The sequence below is a fragment of the Podarcis vaucheri genome (assembly GCF_965113315.1).
Source record: "Podarcis vaucheri genome assembly, chromosome: 13".
NCBI lineage: Eukaryota > Metazoa > Chordata > Lepidosauria > Squamata > Lacertidae > Podarcis > Podarcis vaucheri.
The window spans coordinates 54,968,964-54,988,084 of record NC_138751.1 but is presented as its reverse complement, the minus strand read 5'-3'; the positions used below and the strand labels follow the sequence as shown (position 1 = coordinate 54,988,084).

At 48.2% G+C, this 19,121-nt stretch overlaps 1 protein-coding gene and 1 long non-coding RNA gene across 12 annotated transcripts in view; one reads left to right on the top strand and one right to left on the bottom strand.

Annotated features, from left to right (window-relative positions):
* The window catches only part of LOC309516278 (palmitoyltransferase ZDHHC11-like), a 35,218-nt gene extending 18,830 nt beyond the window's left edge, over positions 1 to 16,388 (bottom strand). Inside the window, exons 1-3 of one of the 11 annotated variants that reach the window (XM_082195053.1) lie at positions 15,985 to 16,388; positions 9,743 to 9,866; positions 3,250 to 3,357 (exon numbers count right to left, since the gene is read on the bottom strand). In XM_082195053.1, coding sequence (XP_082051179.1) covers positions 3,250 to 3,267 — 18 coding nt within the window. In that variant the 5' untranslated portion in view covers positions 3,268 to 3,357; positions 9,743 to 9,866; positions 15,985 to 16,388. Of the gene's footprint in view, positions 1 to 3,249; positions 3,358 to 3,964; positions 4,035 to 9,742; positions 10,823 to 10,889; positions 11,993 to 13,831; positions 13,865 to 14,851; positions 14,871 to 15,984 lie in introns of those variants that run through there. The other 10 variants (XM_082195051.1, XM_082195052.1, XM_082195043.1 and 7 more) reach the window with 10 other exon arrangements.
* On the top strand, positions 3,952 to 10,760 carry LOC309516411. The gene is made up of 2 exons (XR_014212891.1): positions 3,952 to 4,056; positions 10,396 to 10,760. It is a non-coding gene; the product is annotated as an uncharacterized lncRNA (long non-coding RNA).
* Positions 16,389 to 19,121: the final 2,733 nt, after the last annotated feature.

The window sequence follows — 19,121 nt, the reverse complement described above, 5'->3', positions numbered from 1 at the left end:
TTACATCTGTTGTAATTAGGGTGGGAGATGCTCCCAGGTGAGAGCTGGGGACACACGTCTTTTTCTGCATGGGACAAACGTTGGAATATACTTGTGAGAGAGAATCTTGTGTTTTTTCTCCTATTTCAATATTCTTTGTGTGGATTGGTGTGTCTTTTATAATATTGTGAAGATGTTAAAGAAAACTTTAATGAAAAGTAATTCTTGTACAACCCAGTTTGGTAATCACATATGTAAAATAATAGATTGTTCTCATAATAAATAATCCCTGTGATACTGGTTTTGTTCCAGCTTTCAGAAAAGCACTTGCAAAAATGCAGAAGAGATCTATTCATACAACTGTAAATTGTGCGAGCTAGTGACCTCCAGTGGTGAGCTGCGTGAACTTTTGCAAGACAGATATCACGTGCTACACAGAGATGAAAATGCAGAAGTTAAAACTTCTTATATCTAACATGTAACTATATGCAATCTCCTTCTGCATAAAATGCATGCTTTAATACCACTATGGTTTCTGTAGTCTCTTGTGACAGAAGAGAGTTCTACTTGTCATCAAAGCTTCCCCAAACCAGACTTGGGTCTCAGCACTCCAAGTGAAATACCTAAAATTTCCCTAATAGTCACTGGGCTGGTTCACACACAATGTTAAACTATGACTGAGCACTACACACGGACAAGTGTTGGTCTCACAAGCCCCCTTCCTCTCACCTCTTTCTCTCACACTCTGGTTAGCATTTATCAAATCAAATCAATCTTCATTATGGTCCAGAAACCCAACAAATTGTTACAAAGCAATGCACAATTCAGACAGCCTACCTCCAGGTTAAACAAGCATTTTGTTCAAAAGATAGGGATCATTGGATCTTGCAACCACTGATAAAAACTTTGCCACTGCTAATGTTCTAGCGTTTGTCCGGTCTTCCAATAGGAACCTGACATAGTGAGCCTTTATTGTTCTATAATCAATAGGTTTAAAAGGTGTCTGGTTAAAAAACGGAAATACAAAAGAAACCCTACCTGGCATTTGACTCTATCTGAAAACAATTTTTAATAAGTTGTTTAAGGGGCAGAAATTTCCCTTCATCCTTGGCAAATGAAATTATGGAGACCACAGGATCAGATTTTAAAGAAAGAATAGTTTTTAATACAGTGGTACCTCGGGTTACAGACGCTTCAGGTTACAGACTCCACAAACCCAGAAATAGTACCTCAGGTTAAGAACTTTGCTTTAGGATGAGAACAGAAATCGTGCGGCGGCAGCACAGTGACAGCGGGAGGCCCCATTAGCTAAAGTGGTACCTCAGGTTGAGAACAGTTTCAGGTTAAGAACGGACCTCCGGTGTTAGGTTGTGGGCGAACATGTCAGACGACATAGTGATTCTTTAAACAGCTCTTCTTTATTCACAGGCCAGAACAGAACTGAACTGAAGGGTTCAGCCAGCCTGCTTATATAGAGCTCCAGAACAATGCAACTGTTGCCCTTTTCTAAAACTATCCAATCACTGAACGTCACTTTTCGATCCTTCATTTGCATAACTATCTACAGTATCCCCCTGCTGGCCTAGGGTGAGAACTTCAGTACATAACATCTGGAATGAATTAAGTTCTTAACCAGCGGTACCACTGTAGTGTTGATGCCTCACATTAACTTGACACCACATAGCAGTGCCCAAACATGTGGTGTACAGAGGTGAAAAATGCCCTCACAGCATGGTTAAACATCAGGAAAGGTGAAATACTTTTGATTGTGGTCTGCACTGAAACAGATAACAGGCCAGTTCTGAGTAAAGTGCTTTAACTGGAACTTGGCAGATGACTGTTGGTGTCCTATAAGCACCAGAGATTTTAGGGAGTCCAACGCTCAACTCCACTTCCACCCCAAGATGCCATTTCAGTTTCCGTATACAAGAATCTGGCAGGCAGTTGTACAAGTGCTGATGATGCATGATTCATCCCCCCCCCCCGCAAAAAAAAGATCCAGAGTTATTATGAACACAAGAGATGAGAACACTACAGAATCTTAGAAAGGGTCAGTCATACATTCCTCAGTTATGGAAAGATTAAGCCATCAGCTCTGCCCCAGTTAAGAGCTCTTTCAAACTCATAAAAGTAGTCAAATATGACGATCATTTAGCTTATGTCTTTCTCTCAAGAGCATGGAGGAAGTTATTGACTGTTGCTACAGCCAAATGCAAGGAAGCATTTTGTCCTCGTGAATGACAGTTTCAATACAAAGCCCGCTTTCCAAGGAACTTCATTTTTGTTTCTTAACTACAGCAACTGCAACACTCACTGATCGCTTTTAAAAACTGAAATGTAATCCTGCACTTCTGTTCTGGAGGTTTGTCTGACACCGACTGGTCTTCAAACACACTTTTATTTTCCACAGCCCTTTTTATCTTAGCTTGTTTGTACCTTTTCTGAAGCTTTCTGTGCTATTTTTCTAGTCTGCTTCTACTTTTTGTATGTTTTGTTGCATACTTATTGTATTCTGACTCTGTAAGCTGCCCTGGGAACTTGTCTTTCTGGAGGGAAGGTGTTATTTTCCGGAAAGGGGATTTTTTTCACTGCTGAGAGAATAAAAGGAAAAGAAAAACCTGACTATTGGGAGAATTTTCTCTAGTTCTTTGTGGAATCTTACCAATAGGCACCTTCTTACCTTTAAAAGTATCCCGGAGTCAGTTGCATAACCTTTGCTAGTAACTTGGTATGGCAGAAAAGTTATCTGCAGTTTAGCATGGTAAACGATTAAGGAAAGCACAGGTGCTCCTCAAGTATTTGTAATGGAAGCTCACAAATTTTTAAAAAATGTAACTGAGAAGGCAGCTATTTCAGCATATGAACCCCTCCTAGTATATCTGTTCCCAGAATCCTCTGTAACATTTGCAGCTTCTGTTTCCTAGCAAGCAAGTTGATGTGAGAGTATTCCTTGATGGTTGAAATATACGGAAAAGCTGGGGAATGTCAGTATCTGCCCACAAACAGATGGTAATGTTTCAGAGTAACTAAGTTTATAAGTGAGCAGTTTATAAAGTTTATAAGTGAGCAGCTACTGAGTGAAACATATTTGTTGATGAAGTAAAGCAGAATTTCCCCAACTTTCTGCCTTCAGTCTCCCTTGCTTACTTTCAGAAATAATTGGTAAAATGCTAATTCTTCTGCTTCTGTCCTAAGAGAGCCCTCAGTATACAGTGCCAGTAATTCAGTGAAAAGCCCAAAGTTCAGGATAATTTCTCCCTTGCGACTTACGTCTGCGATGTTCAGCATGTTCTCCTGGCCAGGCCACTGCTCCCTCGCTTCCCAGGGCCGTGCAGAAAGAGGTTTTGAATGAGCTCTACTCCTGTGGGATCTTTCCCCCTGTGGGTCGAAATGTCATGTAGTATTTATTACCTGAAAGTTGGGCATTTAAAGGATCTGTCTCTGTCAGCATGGCCTTTCACAACTTTTAGAAAGACTTGCTTAGTTTCTTTTTAACAGAGCAACTCCCTTTGTAGCTATGGAAACAGTTTCCACTCCACTTCTTGGCAAGGCAGTGGTTCTCCTGGGTCCTACAGAGGACGTGGTTCAAGCAGCTGTCATCTTACCTGCAAAACTTTGGTTTGTCAGGATTATGACAGAAACCCACCCATTTCCTATTAGAGGTAATTGTCAGAAAAACAAACTTTTAATAAAATTTCTGAGCAACCAAAAGCCAGCCACCACCACGACCATAGAGGAACTGCCTAATACAAAATAGCAGAATATACCCACATCGCCAAAGTCCGGTTACTGAGTGCTTTTCTGATACGAAATCAGACAAACATTAGTTGATGCAAGATTTTCAGAATGAACTTCTTCAAACAGGAGACCTACGACTGGAGGCAGGGGGAGCTGCTAGCTCCTTCTTTTGTTTTTACCAGGCTCTACTTCTTTAACAACAGCATGCTATGCAGATATTAGAAGAGAGTGCTGTGAAGAGCTTTACCTGATTTCCCCCCAAGATCAAGCTTTTGTTAAAGGCATAGAAGTAAGTCTGACTGTGTTTTCCTCACCAGCTTTCCACTCAAGCAACGACAGGTGAGCTGTGGGGCCTTAAAGCCTGTTATGTACTGAGAACAATAGGATCCAAATTGCAGCAGTCTGATTAGTCCTAGAACAATAGGATTCAGAATGCAGCAGTCTGATTGGCCCTGGAACAATGCAGCAGCATGATTGGTTGGCAGGAACCACCCAATCCTGCTCCAGATTGAAGTGAATCCACAACCTGATTGGCTTACAGTAGAATTCTGGAATTAGCCAATCATGTGCAGCCCATTGTGTACATAATGTATATAAGGCAGATACTGGGAGGGGACTTCCATTCATTCCTCCTCACCACTATGAGCTGAATAAAGAGCATGAAATCACTTTGCGACTCTGAGTATATTTCACTGGCGACGAGGATGGGATCCCGCTGAGCTGACTGCCACACACAGCACCGCAGCACCGCCACCTGCCGCACCGCTGCCTCGCACCGTGTATCCAGGCTTCAGCTCCGAGACACAAGGAACTCAGAATGGCAACCAACAGCAGCTTCTCGCCATTCAACCCAGCATCTGGAGACTGGGAAGCGTACGCCTCCCGTTTCACCTTCCTCCTGGAAGCCAAAGGGGTCACCGACGAAGAAGACGCCAAGAAGAGGGCAATATTCTTCAGCGTCTGCGGAGAGGAGACGTTTGAAATCGCCCGGGCTCTCCTTGCGCCTGAAGACGTCGCTACTGTTCCATACAAAACAATAATGGAACAGCTGAAGGGGCACTTTTCGCCACAGCCCTCAGTGGTGGCTCGTCGAAATGCCTTCTACGCAAAGCGACAAGCCCCTGGGGAAACCATAACTGGGTTTGTGACCTCTCTCCGCCAAGCCGCCCGGTTCTGCAACTTCTCAGAGCTGGAGAACATGCTTCGTGACCGCCTCGTCGGTGGCCTGAAGGATGAGAAGCTGCAACGACGCCTCTACGCTAAGAAGGACCTAACGTTCCAGGTCGCTCTGGAGGAGGCCCTGGCAACGGAAGCTGCCGAGAGGTCGACGCAAGAGGCACGGCCGAGCCTGCCATCCCAACCAAGGGTCCACCACGAAGACCTCACCGACGACTCAGGATCCGACAGGGAGGAGGTGCACCGAGTACAGCAGCGCACTCAAGCAGCGCACAGACCACAGCTGCCTCGACGAGAAGGAGGAAACTGCGCAAGCTGCAGGGAGAGTCACGAGAGGAGGACCTGCCGTTTCCGCAACGCAGAGTGCAGGCAGTGCAGAAAATCGGGACACATCGCCCGGGTGTGTCGGGCTCGGCCCACCCGACACCAGGCATCAGATGACCAACCCAAGAGCCCCAGGTCCCGGGGCCCAACGCACCAAGGCAACTCGACGGAGCTCACGGACTGCCAGGTATACCAGTTGCCCCACCCCAACGTAGAGAAAATTTATGTAGAGGTACAGATAGAGGGGGCCCCATGCCGCATGGAGCTTGACACGGGTTCAACTCTATCCATAATCTCGGCAAAGACCTTAAGGAAACTGTGTCCTACTGGGGGTCCCAAACTCAGGCCGGCCCCATTCACCCTACGGGACTTCCAGAAACGTAAGGTCCCCACAATGGGGGTGGGGACCTTCAGGGTGCAATACCGAGGGCGGACGCGGCAACTGGACTTGCTTGTGGTCAAGGGCCCCTACATTAGCTTACTGGGATTGGCATGGTTTGGACCACTGGGGCTAGCTGTCACCGGGGTGAACCACACTACCTTACAAGTGGACGTGGACGCCATATGCAAGGAATTTCCAGGGGTTTTCGACGGGAAATTGGGACAGTATACGGGCCCCCCCATTGCGCTACAGCTTGACCCCGCAGTACGACCGGTCAGGCTCAAGGCCCGCCGGGTCCCGTTCGCCTTGAAACCCCGTATAGACGAGGAATTGGACCGACTCGTGGAGCAAGGAGTGCTGGAGCCAGTGCCTAATGCCCCCTGGGAAACTCCAATCGTCACACCCGTCAAGCCTAATGGTTCGGTCCGCATCTGCGCAGACTACAAGTGTACCATAAACAAGGCCCTCACGGCCCACGCATACCCAGTGCCAGTGGTCAGCCATGTCCTTGCCACCCTGGCTGGGTCGAAAATTTTTGGCAAGCTGGACTTGGCCCAAGCATATCAACAGCTGCCAGTAGATGAGGCCACAGCAGAGGCACAGACGATTGTGACGCACAGAGGAGCGTTCAGAGTAAAGCGGCTGCAATTCGGGGTCAGCGTGGCACCAGGCATATTCCAGAATCTAATGGACTCTCTCCTTAAAGGGATTCCTGGTGTCACCCCCTTCTTCGATGATGTGTTGATTGCCGGGCCCACACCAGAGGAGTTTGAGGACCGCCTCCGCACCGTTCTGCACCGTTTCCAGACGGCGGGTCTCAAGGTGAAGCGGGAAAAATGTCTACTAGGAGTGCCTCAGGTGGACTTTCTGGGATTTATGGTGGACGCAGAAGGGGTCCACCCGACTGGGGACAAGGTACGGGCCATTTGTGATGCCCCCGCGCCCAAGAGCAAGACTGAACTTCAGGCCTTCTTGGGATTATTGAACTTTTACCATTCCTTCCTTCCCCACAAGGCGGCGGTAGCGGAGCCCCTACACAGACTCCTGGACAAGCGGGCCCCTTGGGTGTGGGGCCAGCGCCAGGAGGCCGCATTCCAGGCAGTCAAGGACTTGCTTGTCTCAAACTCTGTCTTGGCACACTTCGACGAGAGGCTGCCGGTGGTGCTAGCATGCGACGCCTCACCCTATGGCATTGGCGCTGTCCTGGGGCACCAACTCCCGGATGGAAGAGAGGTACCGGTGGCGTACTTTTCCCAGACACTCAACGCAACCGAGCGGAACTACTCGCAAATTGACAAGGAGGGTCTGGCAATTGTGAAGGGAGTAAAAAAATTCCATGATTTCTTGTACGGGCGGCCCTTCACCGTGGTGACTGACCACAAGCCGTTGCTTGGCTTGTTTGCCCCCGAAAAGCAGACCCCCCAAGTGCTGTCTCCTCGCGTCCTCAGGTGGTCAATTTTCCTTGCCAGCTACCAGTATGCACTGATTCACCGACCTGGGAAGGCGATGGGCCATGCGGACGCCCTCAGCAGGCTACCACTACCGGAAACAGGCCCTGACCCAGCACCTGCACAAGAGGTCATGAGCCTGGAGCTGCTTCCCGACCGCCCCATTCAGGCACAAGAAGTTGCACACCATTCCAAGAAAGATAGGGTCATCTCCCGGGTCCTGGACTGGGTGTGGAGGGGATGGCCCAGCAGCAGCCCCGGGCCAGAATTCGCCGGCTACACAACCCGCAAACATGAACTGTCGGCCCACAAGGGGTGCCTGTTATGGGGAAGCAGAGTCGTTGTTCCCCAGCCCCTCCGCAAAAGGATCCTCACAGCCCTACACGAGACACATCCAGGGGTAGTAAGAATGAAGGCCCTTGCCAGGAGTTATGTGTGGTGGCCGGGGATTGATGGAGAGATAGAGGCCTGGGTCAAACACTGCCAGGCCTGCCAAGAATCCCGCCCAGATCCCCCAAGGGCCCCAGTCCAATCCTGGGAGTCCGCCCGAGCACCATGGTCACGCCTGCACGTGGATTTCGCTGGCCCCTTTCAGGGGAAAACATTCTTCATAGTGGTGGACTCCTACACCAAATGGCTGGAAGTCGCACTGGTACCGTCCACTTCCACGTCCGCAGCCATCCGGGTACTACGCAGGCTGTTTGCAACCCACGGGCTCCCTGACACTCTCGTCTCAGACAACGGGACTGCATTTACGTCAGGAGAATTCCAAACCTTCACAGCACAGAACGCCATCCGCCACATCCGTTCGGCGCCGTTCCACCCTGCCACCAATGGCCAAGCAGAACGCATGGTGCGGACCACCAAGGACACCCTTCGCCGCATGACGCAAGGGGACTGGGAGTACCGCCTTGCCACATTCCTTCTAGCACAGCACAGCACCCCCAGCTCAACGACTGGCCGGAGCCCCGCTGAACTACTAATGGGTCGGCGCCTTGCAATCAGATTGGACCGCCTTCACCCCGATAGAGCTCAGGATGAGGTAGTGGTGGGGGAAGGCAGGAACCCCCGGACCTTCGAGGCCCAGGACCCAGTGTACGCAAAGAATTTTGGGGCAGGCCCAGCATGGGTACCCGCCACAGTCACCAGGGTCACTGGCCCAGTGTCGTACGAGGTGCTAACGGATGGGGGGCAATGCTGGCGCCGCCACTGCGACCAGATACGGCGACGATTCCCGGGAGAAACCCAGGAGGAGGACAGGTCAGAGGAGTCCCAAGGGAACAGCGGGGCAGTGAGGCCCATAGAGCAAGAGGGGCCAGCAGGAGAGGCAGAATCAGTAAATACAGAGAGGACCCGTGAGGCCGAAAGGACACCAGAACCAGAACCACGACTGAGCGAGCCGGTTGCACCAGACCAAACAACCCCATCACAGCCAGCACCCTTGGAACACGAGCCAGAACCTGAACCCCAGACCAGGGAACACCACAGGCCGCAACGCACACGTAGGCCACCGGCATACCTTGAGGACTATGAATGCGACCTCCCGGGCAGGACTGGAACTTAGAGGGGAGGGGTGTTATGTACTGAGAACAATAGGATCCAAATTGCAGCAGTCTGATTAGTCCTAGAACAATAGGATTCAGAATGCAGCAGTCTGATTGGCCCTGGAACAATGCAGCAGCATGATTGGTTGGCAGGAACCACCCAATCCTGCTCCAGATTGAAGTGAATCCACAACCTGATTGGCTTACAGTAGAATTCTGGAATTAGCCAATCATGTGCAGCCCATTGTGTAAATAATGTATATAAGGCAGATACTGGGAGGGGACTTCCATTCATTCCTCCTCACCACTATGAGCTGAATAAAGAGCATGAAATCACTTTGCGACTCTGAGTATATTTCAAAGCCTTTAACCCTTTTAAATATTTGTTTTGGCGTTCTTTAAAATAATATACATTGCTGACTTCTGCAAGTATTTGCTAAGGATTTGTGCCATGGCGTGATTTGCAGTCCAGCACTTCCCAGTAATTGCGAATGGGATCACAGCCTCAGTCCTATTAATTCTGCTGAGGGACTATGGCCATCTTAATTTTCCAACCCCACTTATTTATGAGTGAGCCTCATTGAATTCCATAGGACTTACATAGTTAGGGTTCCCACCTAAGTAACTCTGAGAAATGTTTGGAATCTTGAGGTGAAACCCATAATTCATATTATGGAGTAGTTGTATTATCGTTAATAGAACTACCTCGGTGTACACAGGTTGTGAACTGCGGTATTAACAAGGCCACTTAAACATTTGTGATTCACACCCTGTCAACAGGTAGCTGCCCCAAAAGAGGTTCAGGGACATGGGAAGCTGCCTTCTACCCAGCCAGACCCTTGGATCACCTTGCTCAGCAGCTTCTAAGTGTTTCAGGCAGGAATCTTTCCCAGCCTCTGCCTGGAGATACTATGGGTTGGACCATAGTTGTCAATGTCTCCCTTTTTTAAAGGGAAATTCCCTTAGTCCAAATAGGATTCCTCGCAAGAAAAGGGAAAAGTTGACAGCTATGAGTTGGACCTGGAACCTTCTGCATGCAAAGCACTTGCTCCACCACTGAGCTATGACCTTTCCCAGTTCCTGTGGGTTTCATCCAGAATCAGTCCAGTAACAATTACTTTTCAGCTAAAATGATTCTTAAAGCTGCTCACTTTAATAAAAGGAGGTTTATAGGACGATCATATTGGCTTCACAGTAACATATCAGGAATATCTGGTGACAACACATGGACTGGAAATTTGTCTGGTGAGCAGACCTTGGAAAATCCTCTGAAACCTTGCAAAAGGCAAACAAGGAAGGAAGAAATGCTCTGTTATTTGTCCAATCTCTTTCCCCTCCTTCCCTCCCTCCCACCATTGCTTCTGGCAGACCAGCAAAACACAAAAGAAGGAAGGCTGGTTTAAGGCTGCTTATTTGTTTACAGGTCCACCTGTTTGGATATCTGAATCTACAGCGTCTATAGCAAGGCTTGGGTACTAATTCCTTGCCTTCCATTAAGTGAATTTTCATTTAATGAGCATTTGGAAGCGGGACCTGCGTGTAACAGTTTGTGCCTCCTGAATGAATAAAACCTTTATTTTCTTTGACACTTTATGTACTTTTAACTCTGGGATTGGAGGCATCTGTTAGTGATACATGATAATAAACCTCTATACGTGTATGATGTTCTAAGTGCACTGAAAGAAATGCAGGTGTCAAATAATGATCCAAAAAAGTCTCTAGACATAATTAATCCTCCCACCAGCTGTAGTATTACCAGGCAGCTCCTATATACTACCTCTAAAGCTAATCTTCCTCTCCCCAGGTATCCAAAATTTACTGAATGTGGAATAAAAACAACCTGTGACTGGAAGAACTCCATCTGGTCCGGACGGGCCGTGTCTGCCTCTTTCTGGAATGTTGGAGCTGTGAAAACTGGAGCGGTCGCCTTGGCAACCAACTGACAAGGGACCGGGTTACCTGAATAACTTAAGGTGTTAAGGCCAGGACATTTTGTGACCTATTAAAAACCTCCTCAATCTTTACACCGCACCTAGTCCTGCAAACCTTGCTGTTTCCTCATAACTTGGGAATACTGTATTTTTCAAAATGAAGGAGCGCAACACTTTGGGCACCTTGACTGCATGGCAGTTATTTTGCATTAACAAAAACGAAGATCTTTCAAAATTAGATTGAGGAAAATATTTGTTTTTACTTAAAAGCGTTTATAGACCACTTGCTATTTCAAAAATCTCTACAGTTACCTTGAGAATAAAAAGTGCCTACAGCAAAAGTAGCACTTTTAACTGTGCTTCTTACCACATTATGGCATTTTCCTAAGCAAAGAAGAGAACCGCCAGTCCTCTGATTCCCAGCCATACTAATAGAATTTAGAAATTAGAAATACTAATTTCCTTCACTTTTATTCAGAGAGATTCCCTTCCTCAAACACAGACAGGCGGTATTTTTCACTGAGCTCCACAAGTTAATCACAAAACACCACTTTAAGATATCTATCGGAGCTTTGGTTATATCATTCTCTTCTGCTATGTCCTCTTGGGTCGCTTTTCTCTCCGTTGTGCCTTTATTCCTTTTTCCTCCAATATCGCGATTACTTTGCTGTGTCCCACAGAAATGAAATGGAAATCAAAGGCCCTGGAAGGGTCACCTCCCACTGAGAGTGCATTGACCTCACTGCTGACTTCATAATGTTTGACTTTGGGCTAAATGACATCACACAGCTGGGAAGGCAGCAAACTACACAAACCTTAACAGCGCAACACTTAAAACATGTGCCCTTCCACTTTTCCAGGAATAGAAACGGTTCACTTTCCACAACCTGTTGCTAAAAGGCTAGGCGCCTCTACAAACTCACAGCCCTATGGTTATACAGTGGTACCTCGGGTTAAGTACTTAATTCATTCCGGAGGTCTGTTCTTAACCTGAAACTGTTCTTAACCTGAAGCACCACTTTAGCTAATGGGGCCTCCTGCTGCCGCTGTAGCACGATTTCTGTTCTCATCCTGAAGCAAAGTTCTTAACCCGAGGTAATATTTTTGGGTTAGCGGAGTCTGTAACCTGAAGCGTATGTAACCTGAAGCGTATGTAACCCAAGGTACCACTGTATTTTGGAATCAGTTATTGTGATTTATAATTGCTTGCACGGCTACTCAATGTGTGATGGGGTTCAATTTTCTAAGTGTAAGAAAACTCAATAAAGATAATTTACAAAAAAGTAATAAATAATTTCCATGTCAACAACTGCAGATCCAGGACTTTCCCCCCATCTAATAATCCTTCATGCAATTCTGTACTGTAGACAGGTTAGTATGTACAGTACCAGGTTGCATTTAAAATGTCACATCTATACTGTATTACTGTATAACACATCTATACTGTGTTAACTTTTATTGGTTTTCAGCAGATTATAAACACAGCACATACCGTATTTTTTGCACCATAGGACGCACCAGACAATAGGACACACTTTGTTTTAGAGGGGGGAGAATAAGAAAAAAAAATTCTCCCCCTCTCTGCCCAGCGCCCCTTCAGCGAAGCGGCAGGAGGCGCTGCACAGAGAGGGGGAGAACTTTCCCCCTCTTGTTTTCCCGCTCTAAAACAAGGCGCCGTTTAAGGTGCGTTCAGGCGGCTACCTTGGAAGCCTGGAGAGCGAGAGGGGTCGGTGTGCACTGACCCCTCTCCCTCCAGGCTTCAGGTTCCTTTCGACCTGCTCTTTGGGGCTGGCGGGGGGAAGCCCCAAAGAGCAGGTCAAGGAGCAGCGGAAAGGTGCAGTGGAGAGGCTCCTGCCATAGCCGCGCATCACCTCTCCAGCCGGGAGAGGGTCGCGGGCGGCTGTTTTAGCCCCACGCGCGCTCTCCCGGCTGGAGAGGTGACGCATGGCTATGGCAGGAGTCTCTATAGCTGCGCGTCACCTCTGCAGCTGGGAGAGGGTCGCGGGGGGGGGCTGCTTTAGCCCCGCACGCGTGCTCTCCCGGCTGGAGAGGTGACACGGGGCTGTAGAGGTTCCTGCCATAGCCGCGCGTCACCTCTCCAGCCGGGAGAGGGTCGTGGGGCTATGGCATCTTCGCTCCATAGGACACACACACATTTCCCCTTCATTTTTGAATGGGAAAAAGTGCGTCCTATAGAGCGAAAAATACGGTAACTTCTCCTGTTCCCCTTCCCTTCTCCCTTCCTCCCAGAACAGATGATCAGTTTATCATTTGTGAATTTGGCGGATGCTAATAATTAGAAAGTCCTTGAGAAAATCATATACATCACAGGGATATCCACAAATACCCCCCCCATCATCGCCCTGGCCCCACCCCCGGTCTCTTACATCTCAGCCCCTTTTATATTAACTGATTGTATGTTAGTCCACTTGTCTGTCTACTTGTCTATTCCCTGCTTCGATAACGCCACTGAAACATCTAGGAAAACCCCAGAAAAGCACTTAAAACACAGCCCAGATGCAACAAAAATGACCGCCTAATTCCAACGCTCTGTAAAAGCCATCAGTCAACAAGGCCTGTCCAGCTCAGCAACCCAACTACACCCAGGAACCATCATCAGCACAACTCCCAACCATAGCACACCCCACTCCAAAAGGACGCCAAGCAGACCCCAAACCAAAATCATATGGGAGAGCGAGGTGACACCAACCAGGGAGATGGCAAACAGCGCTGAGACCACAGCACCCCTTCAAGATGATGACCACCCAACAACAAAACAAGATCTGAGGGAAATGGAAATGAGATTAGCAGAAATACTGAAGGCCACAGCGGCTCCCCTGCAGATATTAATCAACGATCTAACCTCCAAAGTGGAAGCTCTAGAGAACAACTGCAACCCCTTGTGGGGGCAAATTAACAAAGACCTAAAGAGATAGAACAACACGAACTTCACCCTCAGACAAAATAGCCACGATCAAAATGATCAGCCTCCCAAAACTAACCTACCTATTCCAAACCCTCCCAATCTGGATCCCCCAACCCAACTCTGAAAATGGCAGAAAAAACTACACTTATTTATCTTCTCACACAAAAAACCAAGAATAAGCCCCAAATATCTGCATCTCCCCTCCTCAGATGGAGGATGGGGAATCCCCAACATAGAAGCATATTACATTGCCAACCAAATGCACCACATAATCCCATATATACTAGAAGATGAGACAAAACAATGGATACACCTAGAGAGGGACACAATTGAAAATACCTGCACCTTCCAAACAAACAAAGGAAAATTCCCACAACACTCACCAGGTACACACAGACCATGCTCAAAGCATGGAAAACAGAAATAGGCAAAGTGTCCCCAACACCATCCCCACTAATCCACATACCACCCATTATTCCATCACGCAACACGAAACCTCCAAATAAAAACCTGGCAAACCAAAGGCCTATATCACCTAACAGACTTCTATAAAAATAACAAACCCTTGTCAACACAAGAAATACAAGACAAACTAGAGGACACCCAATTGCCCTGGTTAACACACCACCAATTACATGTCCTCTTAAACAACCCAGTAGTAAAATCGACAGCAACTAGGCCCCTGACAACCTTCGAAAACCTCCTAACAACAAAGGGACATGGCAAAGGGATGGTATCCGCAATATACAAAATATTACTCCAAAACCCCACGAACCCCCTAGACATAATAATAAAAAAATAGGAAGATGACATAGGCTATGAGATTAACTCCATTCAGTGGACCGGAATGTGGTCTAAACCCTCCTTTAAATCCATATCAACGAGAAGGGGAGAACTCTCTGAAACTCACCTACAGGTGGTAACTAACACCAAGGAAATTAGTGCTAATATGCCCAGGAACCTCACCAAAATGCTGGAGAGGGTGCACCTCCACGGGCACATACCTCCACATGTGGTGGGAGTGTCCCAAAATCCAACTATTCTGGACAACAGTCATGCGAGAAGCCAAGTTACAGGGAACCAGGCAGAGGGCCTTCTCGGTAGTGGCGCCCGCCCTGTGGAACGCCCTCCCACCAGATGTCAAAGAGAACAACTACCAGACTTTTAGAAGACATCTGAAGGCAGCCCTGTTTAGGGATGCTTTTAATGTTTGATGGATTACTGTATTTTAATGTTTTGTTGGAAACTGCCCAGAGTGGCTGGGGAGGCCCAGCCAGATGGGCGGGGTATAAATAATAAATTATTATTATTACAAGAAATGTGTCAAATAACTAAACAAGTATTAGGAACCACCCCAGAACTGGCTCGACTAAACATATTCCAAGACAAGAATGCCCGCTCACATCACAGAGAACTCATAACCCGCCTACTTTCAGCAGCCAAAAGCATTATAGCCAGACACTGGAGAGACCTGTCAGGAGTAAACATGAACCAATGGTACCAAATAGTATGGGAAACAGCCCGACTAGAATAATTAACCAATAAACTGAAACTGACACAGGAACAAATAGAAGAAGATACCTTCACCCTGGTATGGCTCCCCTTTATCACATACACAGCCCAACAAGACAATGACAAGAACCCACCTGTGGCCTTCGTAGAGACCCCGGTCCTTTCACAGACTATTGACCTGTACACCACTATTTTATCCTTCCGCTTACACCAATTTTGTGGAAAAAACCCCCGGGTTCCCCGATGAAGTATTGAGTCTCAGTCAGGCAGAGTTAACGATGAAGATTAAAGTTTATTTCAAACACAAACAAGTTTTAAAATACCGTATTTTTTGCACCATAACACTCACTTTTTTCCTCCTAGAAAGTAAGGGGAAATGTCTGTGCGTGTTATGGAGGGAATGCCTACGGGTGGCATGCCTACGGATTTTCCTCCTCTAAAAACTACGTGCGTGTTATGGTCGGGTGCGTGTTATAGAGCGAAAAATACGGTATTTTCAAAACGCTGTCACTCTATTCCCTCTCAGTCTTGTCCCTGTCCCTAACTCACTCTGACTCCTCTACCCCCCCCCCAAAAGAACCAACGAACTAACTCACAAAAATGGCTTTCTTACTGGTCCACCTATTAACCCTTTCTCCCCCCCCCCCAGTACAAACGTATCCCCAAAGATTGGGCAAATGCCACAGCGCCAACAGCATGCAAATCAATATGGCTTAACCCGATTCAAAAACACCCACCCACCCCACGAAAACAAAGTTCACCACAGCCAATCACAAACAAGCAACCGCCCCCTAGGCCAACCCCAATTTCTCTGACCACCAAAGGAACACAAATAGTAAGGAGAACCCACACAAGTGATGCTGACACAAAACCCCACACATACAGGAAGCAAAATAGAAACCTCGCCTCCTGACCCCACCCCCACGGCCCCCTCCACCTCTTATCCCCTTTTCTTCCTAATGTCCCAACAAATGAAACTGACCTATGGAAAATGTAACTTGAAAAAAAGAGACATTGCGCATACCTTTGTAAACCAAGAAAACTTTAATAATGATGATGATGAAAAGGTGTTGCAGCGGAGGAGGGCAGGGGAAAGAAAACTCCTGGCACGCATTCTTTCTTGCTACAGAACTAAAAGATTTCTCTGCTTTTCTCCTTTTTCTCTTGGGTGGTGTGTTCAGCGGTCACCCTCAGGGGAAACAGGTCCCCCGCTTAGAGGAAATGTCCTGATCGGAACCAGTCTATGACATCAGCGCAGAATCCCAACCTCACTTGGCAGTTGATTCCCAGCCTTGGCTCAACAGCCCTTGGGTGGCTTAGCTGCGACAGAATCGGGAAAACTGGTGCCTAAATTTATTTTAAAAATCACGACATATTAGACAGCGAGACAGCGGGAGTGACAATCAGCAAAGTCTGAAGATTAATGGCTGGGGAGGCAGAAATGACTGGGAGAATCCGAGACCAGGGAGAAGAGTCGGTGGAAGAAGACTGGAAGAAATTTAAAGACTATCTACAGAAATACTGTAAAATTAATGAATGATGTTGGATAGCAACTAAGGGGTTTCCAGCTGTAATGATTTAAGAGAATATGAAAAAAGGGTTATAAATGGGTTAAAATCTAATGGTAAGGATTTGCTGAACCAATAAATTGAAGTGGAATACAAAAAAGGGAGGTATGAGGAGGTCCGGGAAATAAGCTAAAAGAAAATAAGTAAAAGAAAAAATGTATGTTTTTAACTGTTTTTATTTTGTATTTTTCTTTTTTCTTTTTCATTTTTACTGTTATATTTCAAAAAATTTTAATAAATATTTTATATATATAAAAAAAAAGATTAATGGCTGGGGAAATGGCGAGAGGACCAACAGGCTGCCTCCGGAGGAGGAAGGCGAAAGCAAGGAAACTCGAGGCCACGTTGTACAGATCTACTAAGTCCTGAATGACTGCAGGAAAAGGAAGAAGAAGAGGGGTCTCTATAAGAGCTGTCATGGGACAAAGACCCATGAGAGCAGAAGCAGCCAAGCAGGCTGGGAAGTGATGGGACTGCACATCATTTGGACCTACGAAAGTTATTCAGGCCCAACTGCTGAATCGCTCTGACATGTCACTCATTCTCCTTATAAGTGGCAGCCATTTTCTCTCTGTGTTCCCAGTCTGCCTCAGTTGTGAGCTCATTAAAGCTCTTATTCTTTACGCTGCGCGTCAAAAGTAGCCTCGCACCATCCCAGATGATAATAGCAGCCAAGGTCTGCCCCACAATAATTCACCTGCGGAGGGGCTGTGGCGACAACAGAGAAGAACACCCGGAGCCCTGTGTGAATGAGGGCCTCCCTTCTGACACTACCGAGCCAGAGCGCCCGGAAAGTGCCGCAGCAGATCACAAGGCTTGCTACCTGGGCGATGTCCACGATGAGGAAACGCCCCTGAGTGGCCCAGGCACCTCCACAGGCTACTTCCCCAGCTATGGGACCGACGAGGAGTTCCCCCGCTACCAGCCCCCCGGGTGCCCGGAGGACAGAGAGAGTGGGGACCCCCAACCAGGCAGGAAGAAGATCCCCCCACAAAGGGGCAGGGACCCCACCACAGGCCTCCGTCGCCTCTCACAGCAGCCAGCGTGGGTCGGACGTGGCCCCCAAAAGAGGGGAAATCGAGGGGGCTTGGAGAAGGAGACGGCCGCAGGAGGGGAGCTGAAGTCCCAGGTGCAGAACCAGAACTAGCACCCTCTGCCCAGCCGAGGGAAGGCGGCCATCTACGTTTGTGACACTGACAGCATGGAGGCTGCTGGGGATGCCAGGAGAAGTACCCCCCAGCAGCCCTACAAGCATGGAAGTGCAAAAAGAAAAAAGAAAAAAACACCTTCAATGGGCAGATGAACAAGACCAGAGCTCTCTGCCCCACGACCCAGGAGGCGAAGCAGCTGCAGGAAAAGAAAGAGGAAATGGGGTTTCCACAAGAGCAGCCTGGCATCCCAGAAGAGAATAGCAGCCAAAGGCCACCCCACAATAATTCACTTGCAGATGCTGCAAAGGGTCTGTGGCCCCCATCTGGCGACAACAAAGAAGACCTGGAGCCCAGAGTGAATGAGGCCAGTGTGAAAAAGAATATTCAGAAGACCCCCTTGTGCCTTGGCCCCCGTTCCCTCGCCTCCTGCGTCTGGAAGGTCTTCAAAAAAGTGCCACCACCAGAACCCAGCACCAGCAGGGTGCAAGCAGAGAGGAGGCTGTTTGGCATGCGGCTGAGGATTCGCCAACACAGCAGCTGCGTGCATCCAGAGGCACTTTGAGGATGAGGAAACGCCTCTACTTCCCCTGCCACTAGCCCTCTGGGTGCCCCCAGGACAGGGATGGTGGGTGCAGTGGGTGCCGGCCGGCGGAGCTGGGAGTGATCCAGGGGTGCTCGCAGCTGGCCGCCTCTCCATGGACTGGGCAAGGCGAAGCAGGCGGGTGCCGGAGCTGGGGGGGGGAGGGGTCGACCGCTCCCCTCCCCAGGGTGGCACCTTTGGTGCGGGTTGGGGCACTGTGGGGCTTCTCCCCCCCCCCTAGCAGCCCATTCTCTTGCATTCCCTGCTGTTGTACCACCTGACCTTACTACGCCACTGGGAGTGAGGCCTTGGGGATGCTGACACGAAGTCAGCTGCGATTTGGGTTAAGAGGGTGGGCTGCTGGGGGGGGGAGAGGGAGGGAGGCCCTGTAGCGCCGGTCCACACTGGGGGTGTTGTTTTGGGGAGGGGGCTGGGACCTCCAGGGGACAGGCTGTGCTTCCCACCAGGCGCTTCCCACCCCCACCCCCATGATGGCGCGTGGGGCGGCCTGCGCCCACCTTGCTCTGCCCCTGCTTACTCCACCTTGGTGTACGCTGCCTGCCAAACAATAACACGAGCCAAGTGTCGTCAAACAACGATTATCAGGGATTTGCTTCTTCCGACTTACCACAGTCTTTGTTTCGTAATAAAGTTCAGGCTTATAGCTGCTTTACTTTTCATAAAAATAATAATAAATGCATTAAAAAAAAGAAAATCATATATAGTAAAAGGTTATCATATTTCAACTAAACCATCCATGTCACATGTGCAGTCCAAAGCGTGCACTCTTTTGGTCAACTTTTCAACTGAAGCAATTGTCCACGCATTCTGTTGCCATTGTGTGATGTGTAGGCGTCACTTT